Here is a 26375-nt window from a genome sequence, read left to right on the forward strand (position 1 = left end):
ATCTCTTTCAGAATTTTCCACAGTTTATTGTGATCCACACAGTCAAAGGTTTTGGCATAGTCAATAAAGCAGAAATAGATGTTTTTCTGGAGTTCTCTTGCTTTTTTGATGATCCAGCAGATGTTGGCAATTTGATCTCTGGTTCCTCTGCCTTTTCTAAAACTAGCTTGAACATCTGGAAGTTCACAGTTCATGTATTGCTGAAGCCTGGCTTGGAGAATTTTAAGCATCACTTTACTAGCGTGTGAGATGAGTACAATTGTGCGATAGTTTGAGCATTCTTTGGCATTGCCTTTCTTTGGGATTGGAATGAACACTGACCTTTTCCAGTCCTGTGGCCACTGCTGAGTTTTCCAAATGTGCTGGCATACTGAGTGCAGCACTTTCACAGCATCATCTTTCAGGATTTGAAATAGTTCAACTGGAATTCCATCACCTCCACCAGCTTTGTTCGTAGTGATACATATATATCCACTATTAATTGAAAACTCAGAACATCCAAGAACTGCCTGGCAAAAGTTTTAGAATTTAAGTTCTTTAAAGGTAGAGAGTGTGTATGGTTCTCATCAATATAATGGCTGTATCATTGCACATCTTCATACATAAATGGCCCATCAGCAGTTGAGAATTATTTGGACTCAATCACATTGAACCAGTTGTTATAACTTGTCAACTTTTTGCTTGGCTTCACTTTCAGCAGTTATAGTTCAGGAAAGATCTCTTACTCTGCTACCTAAAAAGAAAGTAACTTTAAAGAAGGAATTTACAACTATCTGTGTGCAGCTTGCCCATAGGAAAAAAAATTTTTTTTATAAATTATGAAGAAAACCAATATCATTGAAGGTTTGGAGAAATATGTAAAAGAGTCACTCCCTCTACTCACAACTACTATCCTGATGTGTACTTCCTTAGTATTTTTATATATAAAAATTTTTTCATTAAAATTTTTCTAGTTTCAATATAAGATGGCAATCTGTTTATCAAGTGGGAAGGAGTAAGTTTCAAAGACTGCTGATGTTCTTGTAACATTATCATCGAGTATGGATTTGAGAGATAATAATTAGTCAATAACTAGACCACCAGCTATCACAGATCAATTTTATTTAATTTAAAAGCTAGAATTTCAAGGATGACAGCTTCTCTAAGGAAACCAATTGTTGAACACAGTGTAGTCACATGTGAAGTTAGGAGCTAAAGTTAGCACACAGGTGAAAATCACATATAGTCAAAGATAGCCTTGAAAAATCTCTTAAATTGCCCATGGAGTATAGAGTGTAGTCTAATTGGATTTGTGTGTATAATCATGCTCAGTAAATATGTACTCCTTGGAAAAATGTGTACTGAATGGTATGAATCTGTAGTATATGCAGTGCTGCAGAGTTCATGTAATAAGGTACACATATGCAAAATACTCTGCTTATTTTTTTAATTGCTTAAATTTTTTCTGGCCAAGTATATATCATTAAAGTAAGTGGGTTTGGTGCTTACGCCATTCCACATCACACTCTTCCTTTTTGCTAATTTTTATGAAAGACTCAACCTAGTGCTATGTTAGATGTTTACTTCTCTATTTTCTGTCTGTAAGCTCACTAAGGAGAAAGTCTCTGTCTTACTTACCTTTCTTTTTTCCTTTCTTCCCTTAAACATCTAGTGTAGTGTCTTGCACATAGTGTTTAGCAAGTGATGGTTAAAGAAGAGGAAAAGAAACAATTATATGTGTGTATTGGTAAACATCATTTGATTGCAAATAATAATCTACTGCAATTGGCTGTGATTCTAAATGAGGATTTGCTGAAAAATCATAGGGATATAGACTATGTAACTGAGGAAGGAAATATTCAGGTCTCACTAGGGATTGGAACAAAGCACTTAGAAAGCTTTTAGGAACAGTTCGGTTCAATCGCTCAGTTGTGTCCCACTCTTTGTGACCCCATGGATTGCAGCACGCCAGGCCTCCCTGTCTATCACCAGCTCCCGGACTTTACTCAAACTCATGTCCATTGAGTCGGTGATGCCATCAAACCATTTCATCCTCTGACGTCCCCTTCTCCTCTCATCTTCAGTCTTTCCCAGCATCAGGGTCTTTTCCAGTGAGTCAGCTCTTCGCATCAAGTGGCCAAAGTCTTGGAGCTTCAGCTTCAACATCAGTCCTTCCAATGAATATTCAGGACTGATTTCCTTTTGGATAGACTGGTTGAATCTCCTTGCAGTCCAAGGGACTCTCAAGAGTCTTCTCCAACACCACAGTTCAAAAGCATCAGTTCTTCAGCCCTCAGCTTTCTTCACAGTCCAACTCTCACATCCATACATGACTACTGGAGAAACCATAGCCTTGACTACACAGACCTTTGTTGGCAAAGTAATGTCTCTGCTTTTTAATATGCTATCTAGGTTGGTTATAACTTTTCTTCCAAGGAGTAAGCATCTTTTAATTTCATGGCTGCAGTCACCATCTGTAGTGATTTTGGAGCCCAGAAAAATAAAGTCAGCCACTGTTTCCCCATCTATTTGCCATAAAGTGATGGGACTGAATGCCATGATCTTAGTTTTCTGAATGTTGAGCTTTAAGCCAACTTTTTCAATCTCCTCTTTTACTTTCATCAATAGACTCTTTACTTCTTCTTCACTTTCTGCCATAAGGGTGGTGTCATCTGCATATCTGAAGTTATTGATATTTCTCCCGGCAATCTTGATTCCAGCTTGTGCTTCCAGTCCAGCATTTCTCATGATGTACTCTGCATATAAGTTAAATAAGCTGGGTGACAATATACAGCCTTGATGTACTCCTTTTCCTGGAACAACAACCAGACTGTTGTTCCATGTCCAGTGCTAACTGTTCCTTCCTGACCTGCATACAGATTTCTCAGGAAGCAGGTCAGGTGGTTTGGTATTCCCATCTCTTTCAGAATTTTCCACAGTTTATTGTGATCCACACAGTCAAAGGCTTTGGCATAGTCAATAAAGCAGATATAGATGTTTTTCTGGAACTCTCTTGCTGTTTCGATGATCCAACAGATGTTGGCAATTTGATCTCTGGTTCCTCTGCCTTTTCTAAAACTAGCTTGAACATCTGGAAGTTCGTGATTCGTGTATTGCTGAAGTCTGGCTTGGAGAATTTTGAGCATTACTTTACTAGCATTACTTTACTCATCCTTGTGAGATGAGTGCCGTTGTGTGGTAGTTTGAGCATTCTTTGGCATTGCCTTTCTTTGGGATTGGAATGAACACTGACCTTTTCCAGTCCTGTGGCCACTGCTGAGTTTTCCAAATTTGCTGGCATATTGAGTGCAGCACTTTCACAGCATCATCTTTTAGGATTTGAAATAGCTCAAGTGGAATTCCATCACCTCCACTAGCTTTGTTCGTGGTGAAGCTTCCTAAGTCCCACTTGACTTTGCATTCCAGGATGTTTGGCTCTCGGTGAATGATCACAGCATTGTGGTTATCTGGGTCATGAAGATCTTTTTTGTACAGTTCTTCTGTGTATTCTTGCCACCTCTTCTTAATATCTTCCGCTTCTGTTAGGTCCATACCATTGCTGTCCTTTATCGAGCCCATCTTTGCATGAAATGTTCCCTTGATATCTCTGATTTTCTTGAAGAGATCTCTACTCTTTCCCATTCTGTTGTTTTCCTCTAGTTCTTTGCACTGATCACTGAGGAAGGCTTTCTTATCTCTCCTTGCTATTCTTTGGAACTTTGCATTCAAACGGGTATATCTTTCCTTTTCTCCTTTGCTCTTTGCTTCTCTTCTTTTCACAGCTATTTGTAATGCCTCTTCAGACAGCCATTTTGCTTTTTTGCATTTCTTTTCCTTGGGAATGGTCTTGCTCCCTATCTCTTGTACAATGTCACGAACCTCTGTCCATAGTTCTTCAAGCACTCTATCAGATCTAATACCTTAAATCTGTTTCTCACTTTCACTGTATAATTGTTAGGGATTTGATTTAGGTCATACCTGAGTGGTCTAGTGGTTTTCCCTACTTTCTTCAATTTCAGTCTGAATTTGGCAATAAGGAGTTCATGATCTGAGCCATAGTCAGCTCCTGGTCTTGTTTTTGCTGACGGTACAGAGCTTCTCCATCTTTGGCTGCAAAGAATATAATCAGTCTGATTTTGGTGTTGACCATCTGGTGATGTCAATGTTTAGAGTCTTCTCATGTGTTGTTGGAAGAGGGTGTTTGCTATGACCAGTGCATTTTCTTGGCAGAACTCTATTAGCCTTTGCCCTACTTCATTCTGTACTCCCAAGGCCAAATTTGCCTGTTATTCCAGGTGTTTCTTGACTTTGTACTTTTGTATTCCAGTCTACTATAATGAAAAGGGCATCTTTTTTGGGTGTTAATTCTAGAAGGTCTTGTAGATCTTCATAGAACCATTCAACTTCAGCTTCTTCAGCATTTCTGATCAGTGCATAGACTTGGATTACCATGATGTTTGCCTTGGAAACGAACAGAGATCACTCACTACTTCTGGCCTTCTATCTAACTCTTCTGGACTCTGACACTATATTTGACCCTTCTTCTGCTTAGGGTTGTAAAACCTTTTGCCTTGGCTTCTGTGAGAACTCTTCGTTTTCTCTGTATTATCAGCCTTCTCTGCTTCTCCTTACAGTTGATGGAAAGATCCTTTTATGTAGCTCTTCTCCATTTAAGCACCAGCAGAGAGTGACTGAAGTTCTTTGTCTCAGTTGGAAGTTCCTAGGAAAGAGACTTCCCAGGTGGCTTAGTGGTAAAGAATGTACCTGCCAGTGCAGGAGATGCAGGTTTGATCCCTGGGTCAGGAAGATCTCCTGGAGAAGGAAGTGACAAAATTCCCATAGACAGAGGATCCTGGTAGGCTGCAGCTGCAGCCCTTGGGGTCGCAAAAGAGTTGGACATGACTTAGTAACTAAACAGCAACAACAAGGAAAGAGACTCACTGACTCAGTTTGGAGTAGCTTTTCAATCCAGATTCCTATGCTCTGATAAGGAGGCAGAGGATCACATGGACTACACCTCTCAGCATAGAGCACGCTCTCTAAGAATGTGGCTCAAGAACTGGGAGAAAGCAGTTGACAGTATGCAAGAGAACAGTGGACTCACAGACCATACATTTTTACTGTTCATGTACTAGTTGCTAGAAAGCAAAGCGTTTTGCCTTGAGACATTTCAACATACTGAGATTCTCAAAGTGCGGATTAGAGTCTATAAACAACAACCGTGTGATGTCCTAGCAAAGGGCAGTGAGTACTCTCAGAAAGAGAATTGCTTCTTTCACAGCTGATTGTATCTGTGTTTATTATACTTATCATATGCTTGTTGGAAAAGAATAATCTTAAGAGAAATGCCTTCTTTGGGCCTATGTTAAAAGAGACCAATCTTCTTATACTTAGAGGGGTCTGAAACACTGATATTTTAATATATGTATAGCATGCTTTTAATATAGAATTTACAAAATATGAAACAATATAAACTGTACAGATTTGATTCATCTTTTTGTCTTGTTTTTATACTAAATCTCTAAACACACCAACGTGGAATGATGAATTTAAAGCCATTTCTGCCAAACTTCGACCCTTCGAAAGCCTGCTCCTTTCAGCATGAGTGGCATATTTGAAATAAGTAACCATTGGGGCAACAGCAGAGGCCTCAGATTTTAAAAAGTTAAAGTCCTGTGCCCTGGGTAAAGGGTGAGGAGGATGTTTGGAAATACCTGAGTGTATTGAACATACTTTGCAGAAGGAGCAGCAGCAGTGTCACTGTTGTCCCTCTCGGGGAGAAGAACCCAAATACCAAAGTGTGCTTGAGTTGGTGAGTCAGGCAAGTGCCTGAGGTGGCTATGTGAAAAGCATCTCTGTCTTGAAACTGACTCATAGACATAGGGAACAGACTTGTGACTGCCAAGGGGGAGGCGGTGTGGGGGAGGGATGGATGGGAGTTTAGGATTAGCAGATGCAAACTAGTTTATATATGATGGAGGTCCTACAAGGTCCTACTGTACAGCACTATATTCAGTGTCATTACGGTAAGTGGTGGAAAAATACAGAAAAGAATGTATGTGTATGTATAACTGAATCACTTTGCTATACAGCAGAAACTAACACAACGTTGTAAATAGCCTATATTTTAGTTTTTAAAATACCCTCTGTATATGGAGCAAACTTCAGACAAGGGCCAGTGTGTCGTGCTTGTCATCTTTTCCTCTGAAAGAGTCTGTATGCATGCATGTGAATTTCCAAATCCACCTATGTTGTCCGGAAAACATTTTAAAATGGCATTTTGGACTTCCCTGGTGGTCCGGTGGCTAAGAATCCACCTGCCAGTGCAAGGGACATGGACTGGATCTCTGGTCCAGGAAGATCCCCCATGTCGCGGAGCAGCTAAGCCCATGCACTGCAACTACTGAGCCTGCTGCCTGGATCCATGCTCCGCAGCAAGAGAAGCCTTCACACCGCAACGAAGAGTAGCCCCCATTCTGCAACTACAGAAAGCCCTGTACGCAGTAGTGAAGACCCAGCACAGCCAATATATAATAAATCTTTTTTTTAAGGACATTTAAATGCTTCATTGATGTTACAGCATAAATCCAATCTGTAGTAAATTGTTAATTTTGTGCAGAAAAAATAGAAAGGATTGTTTTCATTTACTGGGCTTGGAAAGGTGTAATTGTCATACTCTGTACGAATTTTCTGGTCTTTAATGGAGCTAATTTAGTTGTGATAGTACAATGAATTTCTTTCCATTTTTCCAAGGATAAACCATCATGACTTTTAACTTTTATTAACTAGCTACACTAGTTTGCCATAAAAAGGAACTGATATTTCTGAAACTCAATACCCAAGTACATTTCTGGACTAGGATTAATTCTTTGGTTGTGTGTCCTTTGCGTGTTTTTTTCAGTGGTTTAAAGCATTGAGACATTTCTCATATGCTTGCTTATCTGTTGGGGCCAAACCCCTGTGGCCCTTGTCTGCTCTTTAAAACTCTCAAATAGCTCTGAGTCACTTGAGGCATAGAAGTAATTACCTCTAGTTACAATACATATGTAAAATTTGTCCGCCTCCTGGAGAAAAAAAAAGCACCACTTCTGTTTTAGATATTTTGCTGATGAAGACTTGTTGAGCCAGTAATTTCTTTAATTGCAAATAGAGTGTTGTGAGTTTATTATAGAAATTATGCAGCCTGCATGCACCTCACAGTTACACACAGTACTAACACCTTTTCAGTGCATTGTTTTGCAAAGTACAGAACTGGGAGAGATATTTGCTCAGAATTGGTACTTGGATTTTGACTTCTTTTAAGGATCTTCCTGAAAAATAGAAGGCGAAATTCTGAAAATAGACCCAAGTCACTTACGTGTTCATGGCCTGGGCTGGAGTGTGGTGGTTGGTTCCAGAAAACGGTTACAGTGCTCTTGCAGGCAAAGGTTTGGAAACAGTCAAGCTCCAAAGCCTGTCCAAAGCTTGCTTAGAAGTCAGCACAGACCCTTAAGTTTGTGATGCTGTTTCCTCCGTTTAATTCTAGGTTATACTTTACTTTTCTGTCTTTACAGATACCTGTCTTACTATGTACTTGCATGTTTCTCTTCCTTGCATATTCTCCAGACATTAAGAATAGTTTCGTGATTGCCTTTAGAAAATACCTATGGAAGGAAGGCAAGGACAGAAGTCTCGGTGGCCATCACAGGACTCACCACAGCCCTCAGTGACTCCCCCTCCTTAACTCACAGTTTGTCAAGGTTAATTATTAAGAAGGAAGGTAACATTTAGCATCCTCAAAGCTATGGATTACTATCAAATGAAAGAGATGAGTTGTTGAAGTGAATTATTCCTGTGGGTTATGAGAAGGTGAAAAGCATGTGTCTACTGTATTATATTAAAACTCAGTGAATTCCTTTCCAGTATCTCTCAGTGTCATTGTGAGAGAGAATATTTTCCTTAAATTCCAGTAACAGACTGCATAAAGATAATGCCTCACACCTATTATCAAAATAATTCTGTTGCTAGTAAGCCTTTTTGTATTTGTAGCATATTTGTATCTATAAGCATACTTAAGACAGAAACCAACAAAAAGATTAAGTTTTAACATATGTGAGTAATATTTTCTTGTTCTTTCAATGACTTCTAAGTAATTTATATTCCGCCCACTTAAAAGAAGTGTGTGTCAGCTCTGTGCCCCTTTGCACTCTTTTGTGCTTTCAACAGTCTGACACACTTTGAACTTTTCTCTACATTTTTTTCCTCTTTCTTTATAATTTATATTGCTTTAATTCAACTTTTCTTACCAACCTGTAGAGTCTCTTACTAATAATTACTTTAGTCATTGTGCAAGGAGATGATATTTTCACTAGCAAGAACTCAGCATCAGCTGTGTCCATAACACTTACAGTGAGTAAAGAGCCACAGAGTTATATAATAAAAAACATAGTCACTGCCTATTGGAAGGAAAACGTAATGTTTATTTTCATATTTTCTGTAAGACATTGTTGTACTACTCTCAAGGAGCTCCCTAAGATATGCAAGTAACTATAATGCAGACCAGAACAATGGAACGTTATTTTTTAAATTTACGTATAAAATTATATGGAAGTTCTGAAGGGAAAAATGGTTTCTAATTATGGGAAACAGGGAAGGCTTTTTAAAGAGGGTGATAGCTATAGAAAATTCTTGAAGAGATGCGAATACCAGACCACCTTACCTGTCTCCTGAGAAATCTGTACGCAGATTAAGAAGTAAGAGTTTGAACCCAAAATGAAACAACAGACTGGTTCCAAATTGGGAAAGGCTGTATATTGTCACCCTGCTTATTTAACTTATATGCAGAGTACATCATGCGAAATGCTGGCTGGATGAAGCACAGGCTGGAATCAAGATTGCTGAGAGAAATTATCAATCTCAGATATGCAAATGACACCACCCTTATGGCAGAAAGGGAAGAGGAACTAAAGAGCATCCTGATAAAAGTAAAAGAGGCGAGTGAAAAAGCTGGCTTAAAACTCATCATTCAGAAAACTAAGATCATGGCATCTAGTCCCATCACTTCATGGCAGATAGATGAGGAAACAATGGAAACGGTGACAGACTTTATTTTCTCGGCCTCCAAGATCACTGTGGATAGTGACTGCAGCCATGAAATTAAAAGATGCTCTTTAGAAGAAAAAGTATGATACACCAAGACAGCATATTAAAAAGCAGAGACATTACTTTGCCAACAAAGATCCATATAGACAAAGCTATGATTTTTTCAGTACTCATGTATGGATGTAAGAGTTGGACCTTAAAGAAGGCTGAGTGCCAAAGAATTAATGCTTTCAAACCATGGTGTTGGAGAAGACTCTTTGAGAGTCCCTCGGATTGCAAGATCAAACCAGTCAATCCTAAAGGAAAGCAATGCTGGATATTCATTGGAAAGAATGATGCTGAAGCTGAATCTCCAGTACTTTGGCCACCTGATGTGAAAAACTTTCTCATTAGAAAACACGCTGATTTTGGGAAAGATTGAAGGCAGGAGGAGAAGGGGCTGACAGAGGATGAGATGGTTGGATGGCATCACTGACTCAATGGACATGAGTCTGAGCAAACTCCCGGAGATGGTGAAGGACAGGGAAGCCTGACGTGCTACCTACAGTCCATGGGGTCGCAAAGAGTCAGACACGACTGAGTGAACACTGAGCATCCCACTTGGATTAAGTACTGGCCTGTACTTCCTGTATTAATCTAAACATAGGCCAGGTTTCCCTCTGAATTCCTAAATGATGTGTTTATTAGGCTTAAAGATTGACTACTTTGTAGTTACATTAGAAAAATACTACTAATGCACTCTTGATAGAATCTTAACCTGTGCTTTTCTAAGGAAAAATATACTTTATGACTTGAGTTTATAACCTGTAAACATCATCAGTGTCTCGTGATTGACCCTTAGGTTCATACACAGATTGCATTTCACAGAATCTATTGTTGTTGTTCAGTCGCTAAGTCACATCTGACTCTTTGCGACCCCATAGAATGCAGCACGTCAGGCTTCCCTGTCCTTCATCATCTCCTGGAATTTGCTCAAACTCATGTTCATTGAGTCAGTGATGCCATCCAACCATCTCATCCTATGTCACCCCCTTCTCCTTTTCCCTTCAATCTTTCCCAACATCATCAATCTCCTATCAAAGTAATGTTACTTGGTAGTCCTTGCTGTCATTCTAGATGTCCGTGGACATTAGGGCGCAGATAGATATATTCAGTACAGTAAAAGAGCCTGAGGAACTTCCTGGCGGTCCAGTGGTTAAGACCCTGTTCTGCCAGTGCAGAGGACACAGGTTCAGTCTCGATCGGGGAACTAAGTTTCCACCTGCCGCAAAGCACAACGCCCCCCACCCCCACCCCCCGTCCAAAAAAAAAAGAGTCTGAATCTTGGAGGCAGAGCGAGGTTGGTCTTGGCTCTACCACTCACTGTATGACCTGAGATGAATTCCTTACCCATAAAATGAGAGTAGTAATTCTTGTGTGTATTTGTTAGGATTAAATTGGAGGATCTATATAAAAACATTAATAAGCTTTAAAGCAGTTTATGGTCAATATACTTTTGTGATACGGATGTGCTTTGAGTGGAAATTTCTTATCGTAGTGTTGTACAAATAGTAGGGGGGGAAGAGTCACCTGACTTTGAAATATCAGTGATAATTTGGATCAAAGGCTAGGAGACTCCTGCAAACATGTTGTGGCTACATATGAGAGAGGAGATAACCTAGTGCTGGGGCTTTGGGAAGAATGAGTCAAGACATATTCTGAAAACATCTTTAAATACTCCCTGGGCCTAGGACAGTAGTGATAAATGTGAAAAGAGGCCCAGCACTGGAGACAGACTAGGAACCAAAGAGGATTTAAACTTGGCAATGTGGCGGCATATACTGAAGTTTTAGATGAGCATGACCCTTGACTCAGCATTTCCTCTCCAAGGAATCCACCCTCAAGAGATAATGTGTATTCATGCCCCCAGATGTAGGCACAAGGAATTTTTACATATGAGTATGTGTCTCTGTCTAGACATTTTCATTTTCAATTGATGGAGTTCTAGCTTACTTAATTGAGTGGGTGGAGTTGGGGGAGAGAATTGCTTGGCCTGCAGGACTGACCTCAGGCTAGCCAAAGCCAGGACCAGTCCTTGGTCCTCCAGTTTGTGGTACATTTGTCTGTCTGTCTCTCTGATTTCTGCTTTCTCTGTGTTGATTTCATTCTCAGATAAGTAATCTACCTATTCTCATGCGGTAGTCTCTGATAGCTTCAGGCAACGCTCCTTTCTGTTTAGTTATCAAGCTGGACAGAAATTGCTCCTCCTTCCCTATAGTAGTTCCACAAAGTCCCAGAGCTTACTCACATTGTACCAGCATAGTTTAAGCACCTATTCTTGACCCAGTTCCGTAGGGGAGGAGGATAGAATCTTCTAATTAATCTGGCTTGAGTCATATCCTTGGGGTGGCAGTGGAAAATGGCTTGACCCCGCTTTACCCACAAGTAGTAACAGTAAAGGAATGGTGCTTTCACCCCAGAAGAGTAAGATGATATCAGTAGAAGGAAGAAAATAACACGTGTCAAGCAAAAGCTATTCCCTGTAATATCTATTTCTGGTAACAAATATATGGGTACAACCTAAATGTCCGTCAGTATAGGAAAACTTAAATATGATACATCATAGGGGGAGATAGGATATAGCTTTTAATGTACAGCTATATGTTGATAAGGGAGAATGTCCATTATATAATATTAAATTTAAAATGAAGTTGCAGAAAAGTATTTTTAATTACGTGTCTGTGTATCATCTGTTATGTATGAATACTTTTTATTCATGTGTTTCTGTACTACTTTTGGTTAGCTGTTATACTTATTTTAAATTAGTTATATATCACTTCTACAATTTAAAAAAATTTATGTCCCTGATAGCCCCTTTTCCAGATAAGGAACTGAAATTTACAAAAATCAAGAACTATAGAAAGATGAACAGATGATACAAAGGTGTAAAATAGTATTCATGGAACTGATATAAAAATATTGGAAACCAAGAAGGTGAATAGGACAAATTAAGCTGCCTATGTAGGAAGGGAAAGTAACTTTACCAAAAAGACATGTGGTTTAGGGACTTCCCTGGCGGTCCGGTGGTTAAGACTCTGCGTTCCCAGTGAAGGGGACATGGGTTCAATCCCTGGTTGGGGAACTAAGATCCCACATGTCTCGCAGCATGGCCAGAAAAAAAAGAGTCTAAAACTTGGAGACAATTGTGTTTGTATATTTACTTGGTATTAATACTTACTCTGCCCTTATCTACCATATGCTTTGACTGGTACTAGGCACTAATAAACATAATTAACACATAGTTAACATATTGTAATCAACTGCCTTCAAAAAACCTTCATATGGAAGGCAGATTCATGGACAAAGGAAGTGTAATGGGAGTTGGGCAGAATTGTCAGCAAGAGGTTCATTGTACTTTGAGTAGTCTCATTTTTTCCTTCTTATTCCTTCTAAATGCTTGCTAAACTTTCTTAACTTTTCAGTTGTTATTGTTCAGGTGTGTATTAAGAAGAATTGGTCATCTCTCACCTTTTGGAACTCAGTAGTCTGTCTTCATAACTTAATCACAGGGATAAAGTGGTAAATTTTCAGAAACTGGGTCTTTTCATCCCATAAATTTACCAGTTCTGAACTGAGTTACTAGTCTTTTGGAAAAGAAAAAGGATCCCCACCCTTCACTCCCACCCCCAATACATAACACACTTTAACATTTTTTATCTTTGATGCAGTCTGCTACAGAAGATATCTGTCATGTCTTAGACTTTTTCCTGATTCCTTTGACTAAACAAAAGTTCGAAACCTGCTTTGAGAGGTAACGCCTTTGTAGTTGTGTACATACACAACTGTATGTAATAGAGAAACTGTAAAAGCTCAATTTCTGTGAGATTATTCCTCTGCTCTTGCCTCTCACCTTCTCTTCTCCCACCATACAAATTTGAGCTGCTGTTAGCAGCATATCAGAGAAGGCAATGGCACCCCACTCCAGTACTCTCGCCTGGAAAATCCCATGGATGGAGGAGCCTGGAGGGCTGCATTCCATGGGGTCACTGGGGGTCGGACACGACTGAGTGACTTCACTTTCACTTTTTACTTTCATGCATTGGAGAAGGAAATGGCAACCCACTCCAGTGTTCTTGCCTGGAGAATCCCAGGGACGGGGGAGCCTGGTGGGCTGCCATCTATGGGGTTGCACAGAGTCGGGCACGACTGAAGTGACTTAGCAGTAGCAGCATATGTCTAATGATATTCCAGTTCCCAAGAGGCCTGTGAACAAGGTGGTTGTAAAACATTTTTCATTATAGACAAGACAAAATAATGCTGATTCTTTAATCCTGGGTCTCACTGTTTTGGTTATTACACCAGCAGTTTGAATAGATTCATATGTTGAACTGCGTCATATTGTAAAAAGGCATTTTTTTTCAGAGTCAGAGAAATGAGAGGGATTCTGTTCTTCTTTTAAAAAGAAAAACACATGTAATGTCTCATGTTTTTTGTGAGAATGCATTGTTTTTGTTGTTTTAATATTTTCTGAGTTTTAAAGGGTATGCTTTCATTTTCTCCTTTCATTTCTTCCTATGGAGTATAATCATGTTTATCTGCCTATTCTTTCTGCTTTCTTGTTAAGTGAACTTATTTAATATTATTATTACTATCCCCATATATATAGTAATAATAATATTAAATTATTCCCTATATATCAGTAATTCCCTGATCTCTAGTAAACATTAAGGAACATTCGGTAACTGTGCTAAAAGCCACTACCATCGGTGGAACCAAGGACAGCTTAAGTTTGGAGAAAAACTATCCTATTTTCTTTAAAAATTAAAAAACAAACTGTATAAACAAAGAAAAGGAATTGCCGAGGTCATTATGTCCTTAAAGGTTTTTTTCCAGCCCTAACTTTAGAAGATAGTCATCAACATATATGTACTTTTTCATAGAAATATTAATATAGATATTACTTTTTTACATCCAGATATTAATGTACATATGAGACTTATTTGAATTTGCTTCACAGCTAGGTAATTTAGTTTTTCAAAAAGAATGAAAGGCTAATTATTAGGCAATAATGTGATCAAATTACCAAAAGCTTCAAGGTGGTTCTATTTCAGTTCTCTGCCTGATGTGTATTTAAAAATATCTCTACTTAGGGTAGTTACTGTTCATAATACATTATGGAATCTTTTTAGGTAACAGCTTGGATGATAAAGAAGCCATTATCCTTGATTTGGAGTGTTTAACCCAAGTTGACTTTATGACAGATTGAAAAATAGCTTTAGTGCTATATGCCTTGCTTCCTGTCCTGTGCAACTTGATATATGTGTGGGCCATATGTCCAGCAGAGGTTATAAGAATATGTTACTGATGGATGGAAAAGCTATGTCATAGTTCCCTTTGAGAATATACATGATAACATCTGCAGTGTGGGTATAGCCTTGAAGTTTTGCTCTAGAAGAGATTTAGCCTATGGCTAAAGGTACTAGAGTGATATCTGTTGTAAATCCTTCAGAAGAGGTGGAATCTACTTCTTTAATTTTCAAGCTTTTATGCAGCTGACCAATTTAGGAAGGAGACCTTATTAGTGCTTTTATTTTCAGAGCAGATGAGAGATTATAATACTTCCTTAATTTCTAAAATACCAAGAATTGAGTGATTTCACACCATAATATTGGTTAATTAAAAATTTCTTAAACAATGGATTAGAGATGGCTCTGTAGAAGTAGAGTGAAACCTAATATACAGGATTTCTTATTTAAATACAGCCCAGGTGATCAATCATTACTGTGCAGTTGTCTCTGACCAAAGAGGCAGATTTTTCTCGTGGGCCTGTGTCTTTCACCACCAGCACTGGCCAGTTTAGGGGTAGTCATGTGTAAAACCAGACACAGATTGAAACTTTTGTGAGCGCATGTTTATCTGTACAGATGGTTCTAATAAATTACAACTACATCTTCCAAAGAGATTTTTATACTCAATAATACCTAATAAACTCCAGAACAAGTCTTTCAAATAGCCTTAAAATGATTCCTTTCAAAAGGTATTGAGTCCAGTTGTTCTGATGAGAAAGAGCTTCTGAAAAAGATTAGTCTGTCATTGTTTTCCGAATTTTCATAATATATTAGCCATAAAGCAAAGCAGTGCCCTTTATTTTCTACCCTCTAGATACAGAGTTTTCCAGCTGAGGTTGCACTTCTGAATTATCTGTGGAACTTTGCTTATACCCACTACTAGAAATTCTGGTTTGGTAGGTTTGACGTGATGTCACTGTATCCATTTTTTAAAGTTTTAGAGGTGTTTCTGATAGACACACTTTCAGTTGAGTACCACTACCAGTTACCATTACCAGCTTACATTTGAATTTGTACCACACATAGTCCATGGAGACAGTTTTCATTTATACTGGTTGTATGGCTTTACAAAGAAAAACCTATAAGATAGCTAGAAGGAAATCCTAGCTATAGTCACGATTATAGATTTAAAAGAACTAGGAACTTCTCTGGTGGTCCAGTGGTTAAGACTCTGCTTTTACCCAGTCGGGGGAAGTGGGGGGGTGCAGGTTCCATCCCTGGTTGGGTAACAAAGATCCCACATGCTGGACGGCATAGCCAAAAAAAAAAGAGAGAGAGAACCAGTCTGAACTCCTTCTCTTTATGGATGAAACAGAGCAGAGAGGTGAAAGAATTTTCAGAGTTAGAGCAGAACCAAATCCACAACTCTGACTTGAGTTCTTTTGTACACTAGCATCTTGGACCTAGTCCATCTTTGAGAAAAGCCTTCAAGGCCAAAACTCAGTAATCCAGAAGTTGTCTTGAGCATCCCAAAGCCCAATGGGATATTATGAGATTCAAAGTATTTAATAAAAGGAACAGTAACACAGCCCGCAGGAACTCCTCACATCTTTGAAATTTCTAGGCAGGAGTTACGAGTGACATTACTCACAGTTAGAAATTATAGACATCACCCAGAAAGCTTTTGTGGCTTCTTTGTAAACATGGAAATTTCTGACAAGAGATGCCTAGATTTGGTACTAAAGATCGTCAAGAACAAGATGACCATGTGTCTTATTTTTAAATTGATCCTTAAATATTGGCAGCAAGTCTAGAAAATCATGCCAGTTTTATATTTCTACGCAGCCCTGACTTTTAGCTTGTACTTCAGAAGGAGGATATTGTGCCTGGGTTTGCAGTTTAACCAAGTAAAGGAGTAGAATGTTTATTAATTAGGATTAGACTTGGTTGTAAAAAAATTACAAAGAACAGTAGTTCAGTCAAGGTAGAGATTGATTTTTCTTCTGGATTAAAAAAGTCCAGAAGGGAATGGAAGCCTTGCATTGGTGTGGTTGCTTCCCTGTCATCAGGGATGGGTTCTTCTAATTTTGTTTCATCCATATCTACATCTTCAAGGAGTCTGATAGTTCTAGATGGCTTCTGGAGCTTCAGTCATCTCAAAGGCACATACCTCCAACTTGAATCAGCTCCCTTAAAGAACTTCTCTAGAACCACCCTATCTAACAATTTCTGTTTCCATCTCACTTGCCATTCCTATTATCAAAGGAGACTAGAAGGTTATAACTAGCTGAGTTGCTGTTGATAAGAATTAGATATTTTGTTGTTAACAAAGAAGGAGGGAATGGATATTGGGCAGGCAACCAACAGATCTGCCCCACCTATTTTGAAGAATATAATATTAGGAAAATCAATTTTTCATCACATCAAAAGCTATTATATAGGATGTAGCATTTAAAAGATCTCCAAACCACAGTCTACAATGTGTCTGATTAATTAAAGCAGTAAATCTCTATGGTAGTGTTCCGCTTTGGATTTCTCAGCAGGACTCAGGAACAGCTGTTAGGTTTTATATATTTTAAGTGAGCTGAAGATGAGTTCTTAAAACAACAGGGGGAAAAAGACAACTTTTTGGGGAAAGGGAGAATCAAAACAAGCACAGGGCAATTCAGTGGATATTTATGGGGCTAGTAGGAGCAGAGTATACTATAGTAGACAGTATGAGCCAGGAATGACCTGATAGAAACACTAAAAAAGAAGTTGTCTAGTATTTCAATGGAATAAAATAGACTGATGCACCACACAAAATAATTATAGACGCATATCGTAGCAATGATTTGTACCAGTTCCAAATATACAAGACCTGTGCTGGAGAGAAGGACAAGCATATTGATTGGGTTAAAGTTTTAAGGATTAGATATTGTCTCAGTTCCTTTGGGCTGCTGTAACACAACACAGACTGAGTGACTTATAAACTCAGAAAAATTTTTTTCTCAGTTCCAATAGCTGGAAGTCCAAGATCATGATACCAGTGTGGTCAAGTTCTGCTGAAGGCCCTCGTCTGGGTTGCAGACTGCTAACTTCCTGCTGTGTCCTCACATGGCTGCAGGTGGCTAGGGAGCTCTGTGGGTTCTCTTTCTTAAGGGCACTAATCCCACTCGTGAAGGCCTTGCCTTCATGATCTCACCTCCCAGAGGCCCACACGTCTTAAAATAATCACATTGGGCATTAGTAGCATTTGTAGCATCAACATATGAATTTTGGGAAGGGGCCACAGATGTTCATATCGCAGCAGATAGAATTACCTCTGCCAGTTTTCCACCTGTACAATGAAAAGAGAATGCCAAGATGGAGAGAACCTTGTTATCTGAAAAACTCATAGGCAGGAGCATACAGTGACCTGCAGCATTTACAAGTGTAGACCACGGTATACATAAGTGTATTAAGATGGAAGTGTTCCCACTCAAAGGACCAGATTTTTTAGTTCTGTAGTCTCATTCATACCCACAGTTCACATGGTGCCATTTAGCACATATTTATTGATGTCTCATTTATAATACACTTTAAGGAGGAAATTCATTCACAAGTTGCCACTTAGATGAGAATGTCTAGATTTTGGCTTCTTGTAACTATGAATTTCAAATCTGGGGAAAGCCCAGCCTTGTATTTTTATTCCTTTTCCTTTCATAATTACTTATCAGTAACCAAACCCAGCCTGTTGACATTGCTCCTACTGAGAAAAAACAGGAAGCTACAGGGACTCCCTCTGAGAAAAAGACCAGGCTGCGCCCTCTGTCACCTCACCCCTTCAGTCTGGGTTCTCCTCGGAGCCGCAGTCACAGACAGCTCTATCTCCATGTGGTTTAGGCAGTAAGCACAGAGTACACATGAGACCGGCTAGTGCAGCAAGGTGTGTGAGCCTGGCCTTTGAGCTCACGAGTCGTCTTTTTGAAACTTGTGATAGTGTACTTTGGGGCACTCTTGGTGGAGAATAGTTGATGCTCCAGTCCAGCAGTGGACCACGGACTATTCTCTCTGTTACATAGCAGTGGGAATGCCTTTGGTATGAAATAACTACTTTATTTTGAACATATTGTGCAATGACTTAGCCTTTCCCACACATTACTAGTTCCTTTTGAAGCTGTCATGCTCAGTTTAGGTTCTCCGGTAGGAACTGTGAAAGAAAACGAAAATCTCAGAAGTTGTATTCCCTTTTGATCTGCTTCATGCTGATGCAGCTGTGTCATATTTTGGCCTTTGGTCCCTCACTCTGCACCCCATTTTCCCTCTGCTTTCAGGTGAAGGTCTCCCACAGGTGTATTACTTTGGACCGTGTGGGAAGTACAACGCCATGGTGCTGGAGCTTCTCGGCCCTAGCTTGGAGGACTTGTTTGACCTCTGTGACCGGACCTTTACTTTGAAGACTGTGTTAATGATAGCCATTCAGTTGGTAAGCTGGCGTTGCTCTTCTGCGTAGGGATGGGGAGGGGCAGGTCTCCTAACCGCATCCTTGTGTGTCTGTTGGCATTTACCAGCTCTGGTGACACCTTGTGAATGCACATTTCCTGGCTTGGTGGCATTGTAGACAGCTGGCTGGGGCAAAAAGGGTTAACCCAAGAAGTCACACTGTATTTGCCGTTTGCTCTATTTTAAGAGTTTGCACCTTGGAGCAATACTCTGCCCTTAACTGAAGCGCAGGTGGTATACAGGGAGAAAGAGGGTGATTCGGCGACAGTTGCTCAAATGCAGGTAACTTCTTGGTGGTTGTATTTATAGGTTTTAAACACATGACAGTAAAGTTTTGTCACATCCTCTCTCTTTCCTTACCATCGCATCCAAGAAGAGATGGAAAATATAACCCACTGCCCTAGAATCAGATTTCAGAGTTGACCAAGAACCTGCCTTAGGTCTCTGGCCTCTAGTTCTCACAGAGACCAACACAGCTAAGGCTGTGTCTCTCAGCACCTACCAAATCCCACACCAATACCAGTTTAAGGAACAGTTAAGACAGTTGCTTTGAGAAGATTGTCAGCCCCTCTGCACAAGGATGTAGATGCATCTCTGTGAGTCTGAAATGGTGATGGTCTCACCCACTTTAAAGACTTGGAAATGAAAAAAAAAAAAGACTTGGAAATGTTAGAAAACTGATCTTGACTTTAGAAAAAAGTTCAAATGCTCAAGCTCCCTTTCTATACTAAGCAGAAATGATTTAAAGGTAGAAATGAACTTAATGAAATTTGAAAACATGTTTTATTTGGGACTCATAAAAACTATGCTCCTACCTCCGCCGTTAGTTAGCTCTGTGATATTAGTTCAGTCAGCTTCTCTGGGCCTCCCTTTCCTTATTTCTGCAACAAAGAGACAGCGTATAGGAAGGTGTGGGCAGGAAGTGAAGGAGGCAGCAGCATCTGTCCTCAGAGGCCACCACCACATTGTTTCCTGCCTGGGAGTGATTCTTGCCTCTCAAATGCTTTCCTTCTGCAGTAACATAAAAACATTAATTCTGTTCACCATTTGCAAGTTGTCACGTGAAGTAAAACCGTATACTATCACTTTAGCTGAACCATACTATTCTTCTCTCTTTTATCTTCATATTTGTCATGTATGTATTAGTATCAGAAAATACGTTCTGATTTACAGGAGTAAAGTGACTCTGGGTGGTGAAGAAATAAGTTTTATTTTAATTTCAGTAATTACAACTTTGAGCTGATAAAAGGAAACGTTTTGGAGTATTTTTGTAATAAGCTTCTTCAGAGTAGTATTTGTATCACTGTCATTCTCTCTTTTAGCTTTCCCGAATGGAGTATGTCCACTCAAAGAATCTCATCTACCGAGATGTCAAGCCAGAGAACTTCCTGATCGGTCGACAAGGCAATAAGAAAGAGCATGTTATACACATTATAGACTTTGGACTGGCCAAGGAATACATTGACCCTGAAACCAAAAAACATATACCTTATAGGGAACACAAAAGTTTAACTGGAACAGCAAGATACATGTCTATCAACACGCATCTTGGCAAAGGTGTGTTTATTTTCAGCTCCAAGAAAGAGGCAGGTTGTTAAAACACCTTTTTATTCCCAAAACACTTTTGTACCCACTGTGCATTACAACTTGTGATTCTTATTGCTTCACAGGGTAAGTGATGTTTATACTTGAGAAATTAAGATGGTAAGTCAGTGACTTTCTCAGTATCCTGTTGACAGCTTAAGGATTTTTAATTCTTTGTTTCCTAGTGCTATTTTTTCAGCAGTGTGGATACTTTAATGACTGAATTAAGGTGATAGCATCTTGGTAAGTTTAGAGATGAGTTTGATAGCTACATACACCTGGCGCCCTATATAACCTGAAAAGGCCATCAGGCTGATCTTTGGAGAAGGGTACTTCATTAAAACATGGACCAGGCTTCTGTTCTCTGTGCATAGTTCCGTGACTCATTTTTCCAGGAAAAGCCTATGTCTTATATTCATTGAAAATACATTTGCTTTTCCATGAGTCTTGAGTTTTTTTTACTCATGATAGACAATTTGGACAAATATTGCTAAAAGCTCTAGTCAAAACAGAAGGCCTTCCATGTTAGAGAGACTAGTCCAGAGAGAGTATTTGTGAGAGAAGCCTAAGGAACAGTGGGAAGGCTTAGTTGATAGGACTCTGGGCCCTCAGCAGCTTCTCCAGGAAAGCTTCCCTTTTTGTCTGTTTTATATATTGGGCTTTCATGGAAGATTCTATGTGAAGAAAAGGTACTAAGGTGATTGAAAAGATATGTTTGAAAATCACCACTCTAGAGAGTAGACATATAAACAGAGTGTTAGACTCCTAGATATAGCTCATTATATAAGGTGTTTAAATATTAATGAACTATTTACACAGTAAGTATTTTAAAGACTAATGTAAGCACCTACAAAGTTGCTTCATTGAGTACACTACTCAGAGATTCAGGTGAGGATTCTAGTGAAGAATAAAAATGACATTACCAAGTAGTGTGATATAACCTAAGTTGAAATGAATGCTGTCAGGATTTTTTTGCTAACTACCTGGATATTCTCACATAACTAAATATAATAGTTTAAAATTAGACTGGAAGGTTCTCTGCCACTTTTTATTGGTGACACTTTGGACAAGTATCAAACTTGTCCAAAACTTGTCCCTGAAACTGACCTGTAAAAATAGAGTAATATTTCACAAGGATGTGTTGCAGGTTGAATGAGTGATAACATGTAACATGGTTCTGTTGCAGAGTGCTCAGAATTCCCTTCTTCCTTCCTTTTCACAAAGAGAGAGACTGTGGTACATAGTAAAGTCATGATCGTTTGGTTTCACTGACAGTCTGGAAGTTGTTCTGATGTCTGCTTCCTGGGCTCAGCATTTGTGTTCTGATTTTTTTATTCTTATCAGGAAAAGCAAGAACAGATAAGAAAAATGTATTCCGTGTTGTTTGTTTAAGGTACAATGTAATAGTTAAGAAAAGGGGATGTAAATTCAGGCTTTTTAAAATAAACTTGTATGGGCCAATAACCTTCCTCTTTCACCATCAGTTATCTCATCTGCCTTGAAATGTTTATGTTAATAGTACCTTATAGCATAGGGTTCTGTGAGGTAATGCATATAAACTGTTTAGGATATTGCTTAATAATACTAAAGACTGTATAATGGTAGTTACCATTTATTCAACAAAATATGTTTTAAGCATCTACTGTCATCAGACTGGGTTCCTTTATCTCTCGGTGTAGCTGTTTCTGCTGGAATTTTTGAATTTAGCTCCACATGTGGACTTCCTGAGTTCCAGGGTTTTTTTTCAGGTCAGATCCAGCCTGTCACCATATTTGTCTGTAATGTCCCCATTATAGAGAATACATATAGGTGGTTGTCACATGCCCTTTAAACTCTCTGGCCATGGTCTCAAACTCAGAGAGGTTTCTGTAGGAACTGTAATCCTATTGGTTTTCAAATGTGTAGCTTCTTTTATGTTGTAATGGAAAAAAGAAGTGTATCTTTTCCAATTGAACTGAAGAGAATTGCCTGTTAATTTTGCGATGGCACAAACAAGGGAAGCACTAAACCTGACATTACTGCATTAGATTACTCACCTTCCCACTGATTAAACCTGACCATTTTATATTCCTTAATATTTGAAGTTAGGGTGAGGACACTGGGTCGCCTGGCTCCTTTCCCTCAACGAAATATATTTGACCTAAAATCAAGCTTGCAATGCAGGTAAACCAAGCACATCTTTCTGACTGGTTGAAAGGAACCCTTTATCAGTTCAGTTCAGTTCAGTCACTCAGTCGTGTCCAACTCTTTGCGACCCATGGACTGCAGCACGCCAGGCCTCCCTGTCCATTGCCAACTCCCAGAGTTTACCCAAACTCATGTCCACGGAGTCGGTGATGCCATCCAACCATCTCATCCTCTGTCATCCCCTTCTCCTCCCGCCTTCAATCTTACCCAGCATCAGGGTCTTTTTAAATGAGTCAGCTCTTTGCATCAGTGGGCCAAAGTATTGGAGTTTCAGCTTCAGCATCAGTCCTTCCAGTGAATATTCAGGACTGATTTCCTTTAGGATGGACTGGTTGGATCTCCTTACAGTCCAAGGGACTCTCAAGATCTTCTCCCACACCACAGTTCAAAAGCATCAATTCTTCGGCACTCAGCCTTCTTCACAGTCCAACTCTCACATCCATACATGACTACTGGAAAAACCATAGCTTTGACTAGACAGACCTTTGTTGGCAAAGTAATATCTCTGCTTTTTAATATGCAGTCTAGGTTGGTGATAACTTTTCTTCCAAGGAGCAAGCGTCTTTTAATTTCATGGCTGCAGTCACCATCTGCAGTAATTTTGGAGACCCCCCCAAAAATAAAGTCTCTTACTGTTTCCACTGTTTCTCCATCTATTTGCTATAAAGTGGTGGGACCAGATACCATGATCTTTGTTTTCAGAATATTGAGTTTTAAGCCAACTTTTTCACTCATCAAGAGGCTTTTCAGTTCTTGGTTGCTTTCTGCCACAAGGGTGGTGTCATCTGCATATCTGAAGTTATTGATATTTCTCCCGGCAATCTTGACTCCAGCTGTCCTTCATCTAGGCTCGCATTTCACGTGATGTACTCTGTGTATAATTTAAATAAGCAGGCTGACAGTATAAAGCCTTGACACATTCCTTTCCTGATTTGGAACCAGTCTGTTGTTCCATGTCCAGTTCTGACTGTTGCTTCCTGACCTGCATACAGATTTCTCAGGAGGCAGGTCAGGCGGTCTGGTATTCCCATCTCTTTCAGAATTTTCCACAGTTTGTTGTGGTCCACACAGTTAAAGGCTTTGGCATAGTCAATAAAGCAGAAGTAAATGTTTTTCTGGAACTCTGGTGCTTTTTCGATGATCCATCATATGTTGGCAATTTGATCTCTGGTTCCTCTGCCTTTTCTAAATCCAGCTTGAACATCTGGAAGTTCATGGTTCACGTACTGTTGAAGCCTGGCTGGAAGAATTTTGAGCATTATTTTACTAGCGTGTGAGATGAGTACATTTGTGCAGTAGTTTGAGCATTCTTTGGCATTGCCTTTCTTTGGGATTGGAATGAACACTGACCTTTTCCAGTCCTGTGGCCACTGCTGAGTTTTCCAAATTTGCTGGCATATTGAGTGCAGCACTTTCACAGCATCATCTTTTAGGATTTGAAATAGTTCAACTGGAATTCCATCACCTCTAGTAGCTGTGTTCGCAGTGATGTTTCCTAAGGCCCACTTGACTTTGCATTCCAGGATGTCTGGCTCTCTGTGAGTGATCACACTATCGTGGTTATCTGGGTCATGAAGATCCTTTTTGTACAGTTCTTCTGTGTATTCTTGCCACCTCTTCTTAATATCTTCTGCTTCTGTTAGGTCCATACCATGTCTGTCCTATATCGAGCCCATCTTTTCATGAAATGTTCCCTTGGTATCTCTGATTTTCTTGAAGAGATCTCTAGCCTTTCCTATTCTATTGTTTTCCTCTATTTCTTTGCACTGATCACTGAGGAAGGCTTTCTTATCTCTCCTTGCTATTCTTTGGAACTCTGCATTCAAATGGGTATATCTTTCCTTTTCTCCTTTGCCCTTCACTTCTCTTCTATTCACAGCTATTTGTAAGGCCTCCTCAGACAACCATTTGGATGGTCTTGCTCCCTGTCTCCTGTACAATGTCACGAACCTCCATCCATAGTTCTTCTGGCACTCTATCAGATCTAATCCCTTAAATCTATTTCTCACTTCCACTGTATAATTGTCAGGGATTTCATTTAGGTCATACCTGAATGGTCTAGTGGTTTTCCCTACCTTCTTCAGTTTAAGTCTGGATTTGGCAATAAAGAGTTCATGGTCTGTGCCACAGTCAGCTCCCAGTCTTGTTTTCACTGACTGTACAGAGCTTCTCCATCTTTGGCTGCAAAGAATATAAGCAATCTGATTTTGGTATTGGCCTCTCTGGTGATGCCCATGTGTAGAGTCTTCTCTTATGTTGTTGGAAGAGGGTATTTACTATGACCAGTGCATTCTCTTGGCAAAACTCTATTAGCCTGTGCCCTGCTTCATTCTGTACTCCACAGCCAGATTTGCCTGTTACTCCAGGTATTTCCTGACTTCCTACTTTTGCATTCCAGTCCCCTATAATAAAAAGGACATCTTTTTTGGGTGTTAGTTCTAGAAGGTCTTGTAGGTCTTCATAGAACTGTTCAACTTTGGCTTCTTCAGCATTACCTGTCGGGGCATAGACTTGGATTACTATGATATTGAATGGTTTGCCTTGGAAACGAACAGAGATCATTCTGTCATTTTTGAGATTGCATCCAGGTACTACATTTCAGATTCTCTTGTTGCTATGATGGCTACTCCCTTTCTTCTAAGGGATTCTTGCCCACAGTAGTAGATATAATGGTCATCTGAGTTAAATTCACCCAATCCAGTCTGTTTTAGTTCTCTGATTTCTAAAATGTTAATGTTCACTCTTGCCATCTCTTTTTTGATGACTACTTCCAATTTGCCTTGATTGATGGACCTAACATTCCAAGTTCCTATGCAGCATTGCTCTTTACAACATCAGACTTTACTTCCATCACCAGTCACATCCACAGCCAGGTGTTGTTTTTGCTTTGGCTCCGTCCTTTCATTCTTTCTGGAGTTATTTCTCCACTGATCTCTGGTATCATATTGGGCACCTACCGACCTGGGGAGTTCATGTTTCAGTGTCCTATCTTTTTGCCTTTTCATACTGTTCATGGGGTTCTCAAGGCAAGAATACTGAAGTGGTTTGTCATTCCCGTCTCCAGTGGACCATGTTTTGTCAGACCTCTGCACCATGACCTGTCCGTCTTGGGTGGCCCTTTATGATATGGATGAATATAATGTGGATGAAGCCTTCATGATATGGATTAATTTGTGTCCTCCAGATCTCACTGGTATTGAAACCTTTCTTCTTTGAAAATAAAAATAACCTTCATGAAAAAACAAGGGCATCAGGAAATACTGAATTGAACAAATGTGGAGTATTCAAAGAAATATGGAAATAAAGCCTGGCTCCGTTTTTCATTCTCATTTTTTAAAAGATGTTTATGATTTAAACTGGGGCTTCCCAGATGGCTCAGTCATAAAAGAATCCACCTGCCAATGTAGGAACCATGGGTTCAATATCTAGGTTGGGAAGATTCCCTGAAGGAGGAAATGGCAACCCACTCCAGTATTCTTGCCTGGGAAATCCCGTGGACAGAGAAGACTGGTGAGTTACAGTCCACGAGGTGGCAAAGAGTCAGATGCAACTAAGCACAAGCATGATGGTTTAAATTATCATAGATTATCTTTGAATTTTAGAGGTGGAAAATGACTGTTCATAGTATCTAAATCAATCATTTCATTTTCATATGAGGAAATTGAGGCCCAAAAGGTGACTTGGCCATGCTTGATTTTGCATACATTAATAAACTAATGGAAAGGAATAGGCCAAGACCTAGATAACCTGACTTAGGAACCATTATTTTTCTTACCATCCCATATCCCACAGCTTTTTTGTGTGTGATTTTCA

General features: G+C 39.5%; 1 protein-coding gene across 7 annotated transcripts in view; it reads left to right on the forward strand.

Moving 5' to 3' along the window:
* CSNK1G1 (casein kinase 1, gamma 1) overlaps positions 1 to 26375 on the forward strand; it is a 156817-nt gene that overhangs the window by 89014 nt on the left and 41428 nt on the right. For all 7 annotated transcript variants that reach the window (XM_010840196.1, XM_010840195.1, XM_010840194.1 and 4 more), the window contains 2 exons: positions 18623 to 18774; positions 20114 to 20348. In XM_010840196.1, coding sequence (XP_010838498.1) covers positions 18623 to 18774; positions 20114 to 20348 — 387 coding nt within the window. The remainder of the gene's footprint in view (positions 1 to 18622; positions 18775 to 20113; positions 20349 to 26375) is intronic.

The sequence above is a fragment of the Bison bison genome, unplaced genomic scaffold (genome assembly GCF_000754665.1).
Source record: "Bison bison bison isolate TAMUID 2011002044 unplaced genomic scaffold, Bison_UMD1.0 scf7180017864142, whole genome shotgun sequence".
Classification (NCBI taxonomy): Eukaryota; Metazoa; Chordata; class Mammalia; order Artiodactyla; family Bovidae; genus Bison; species Bison bison.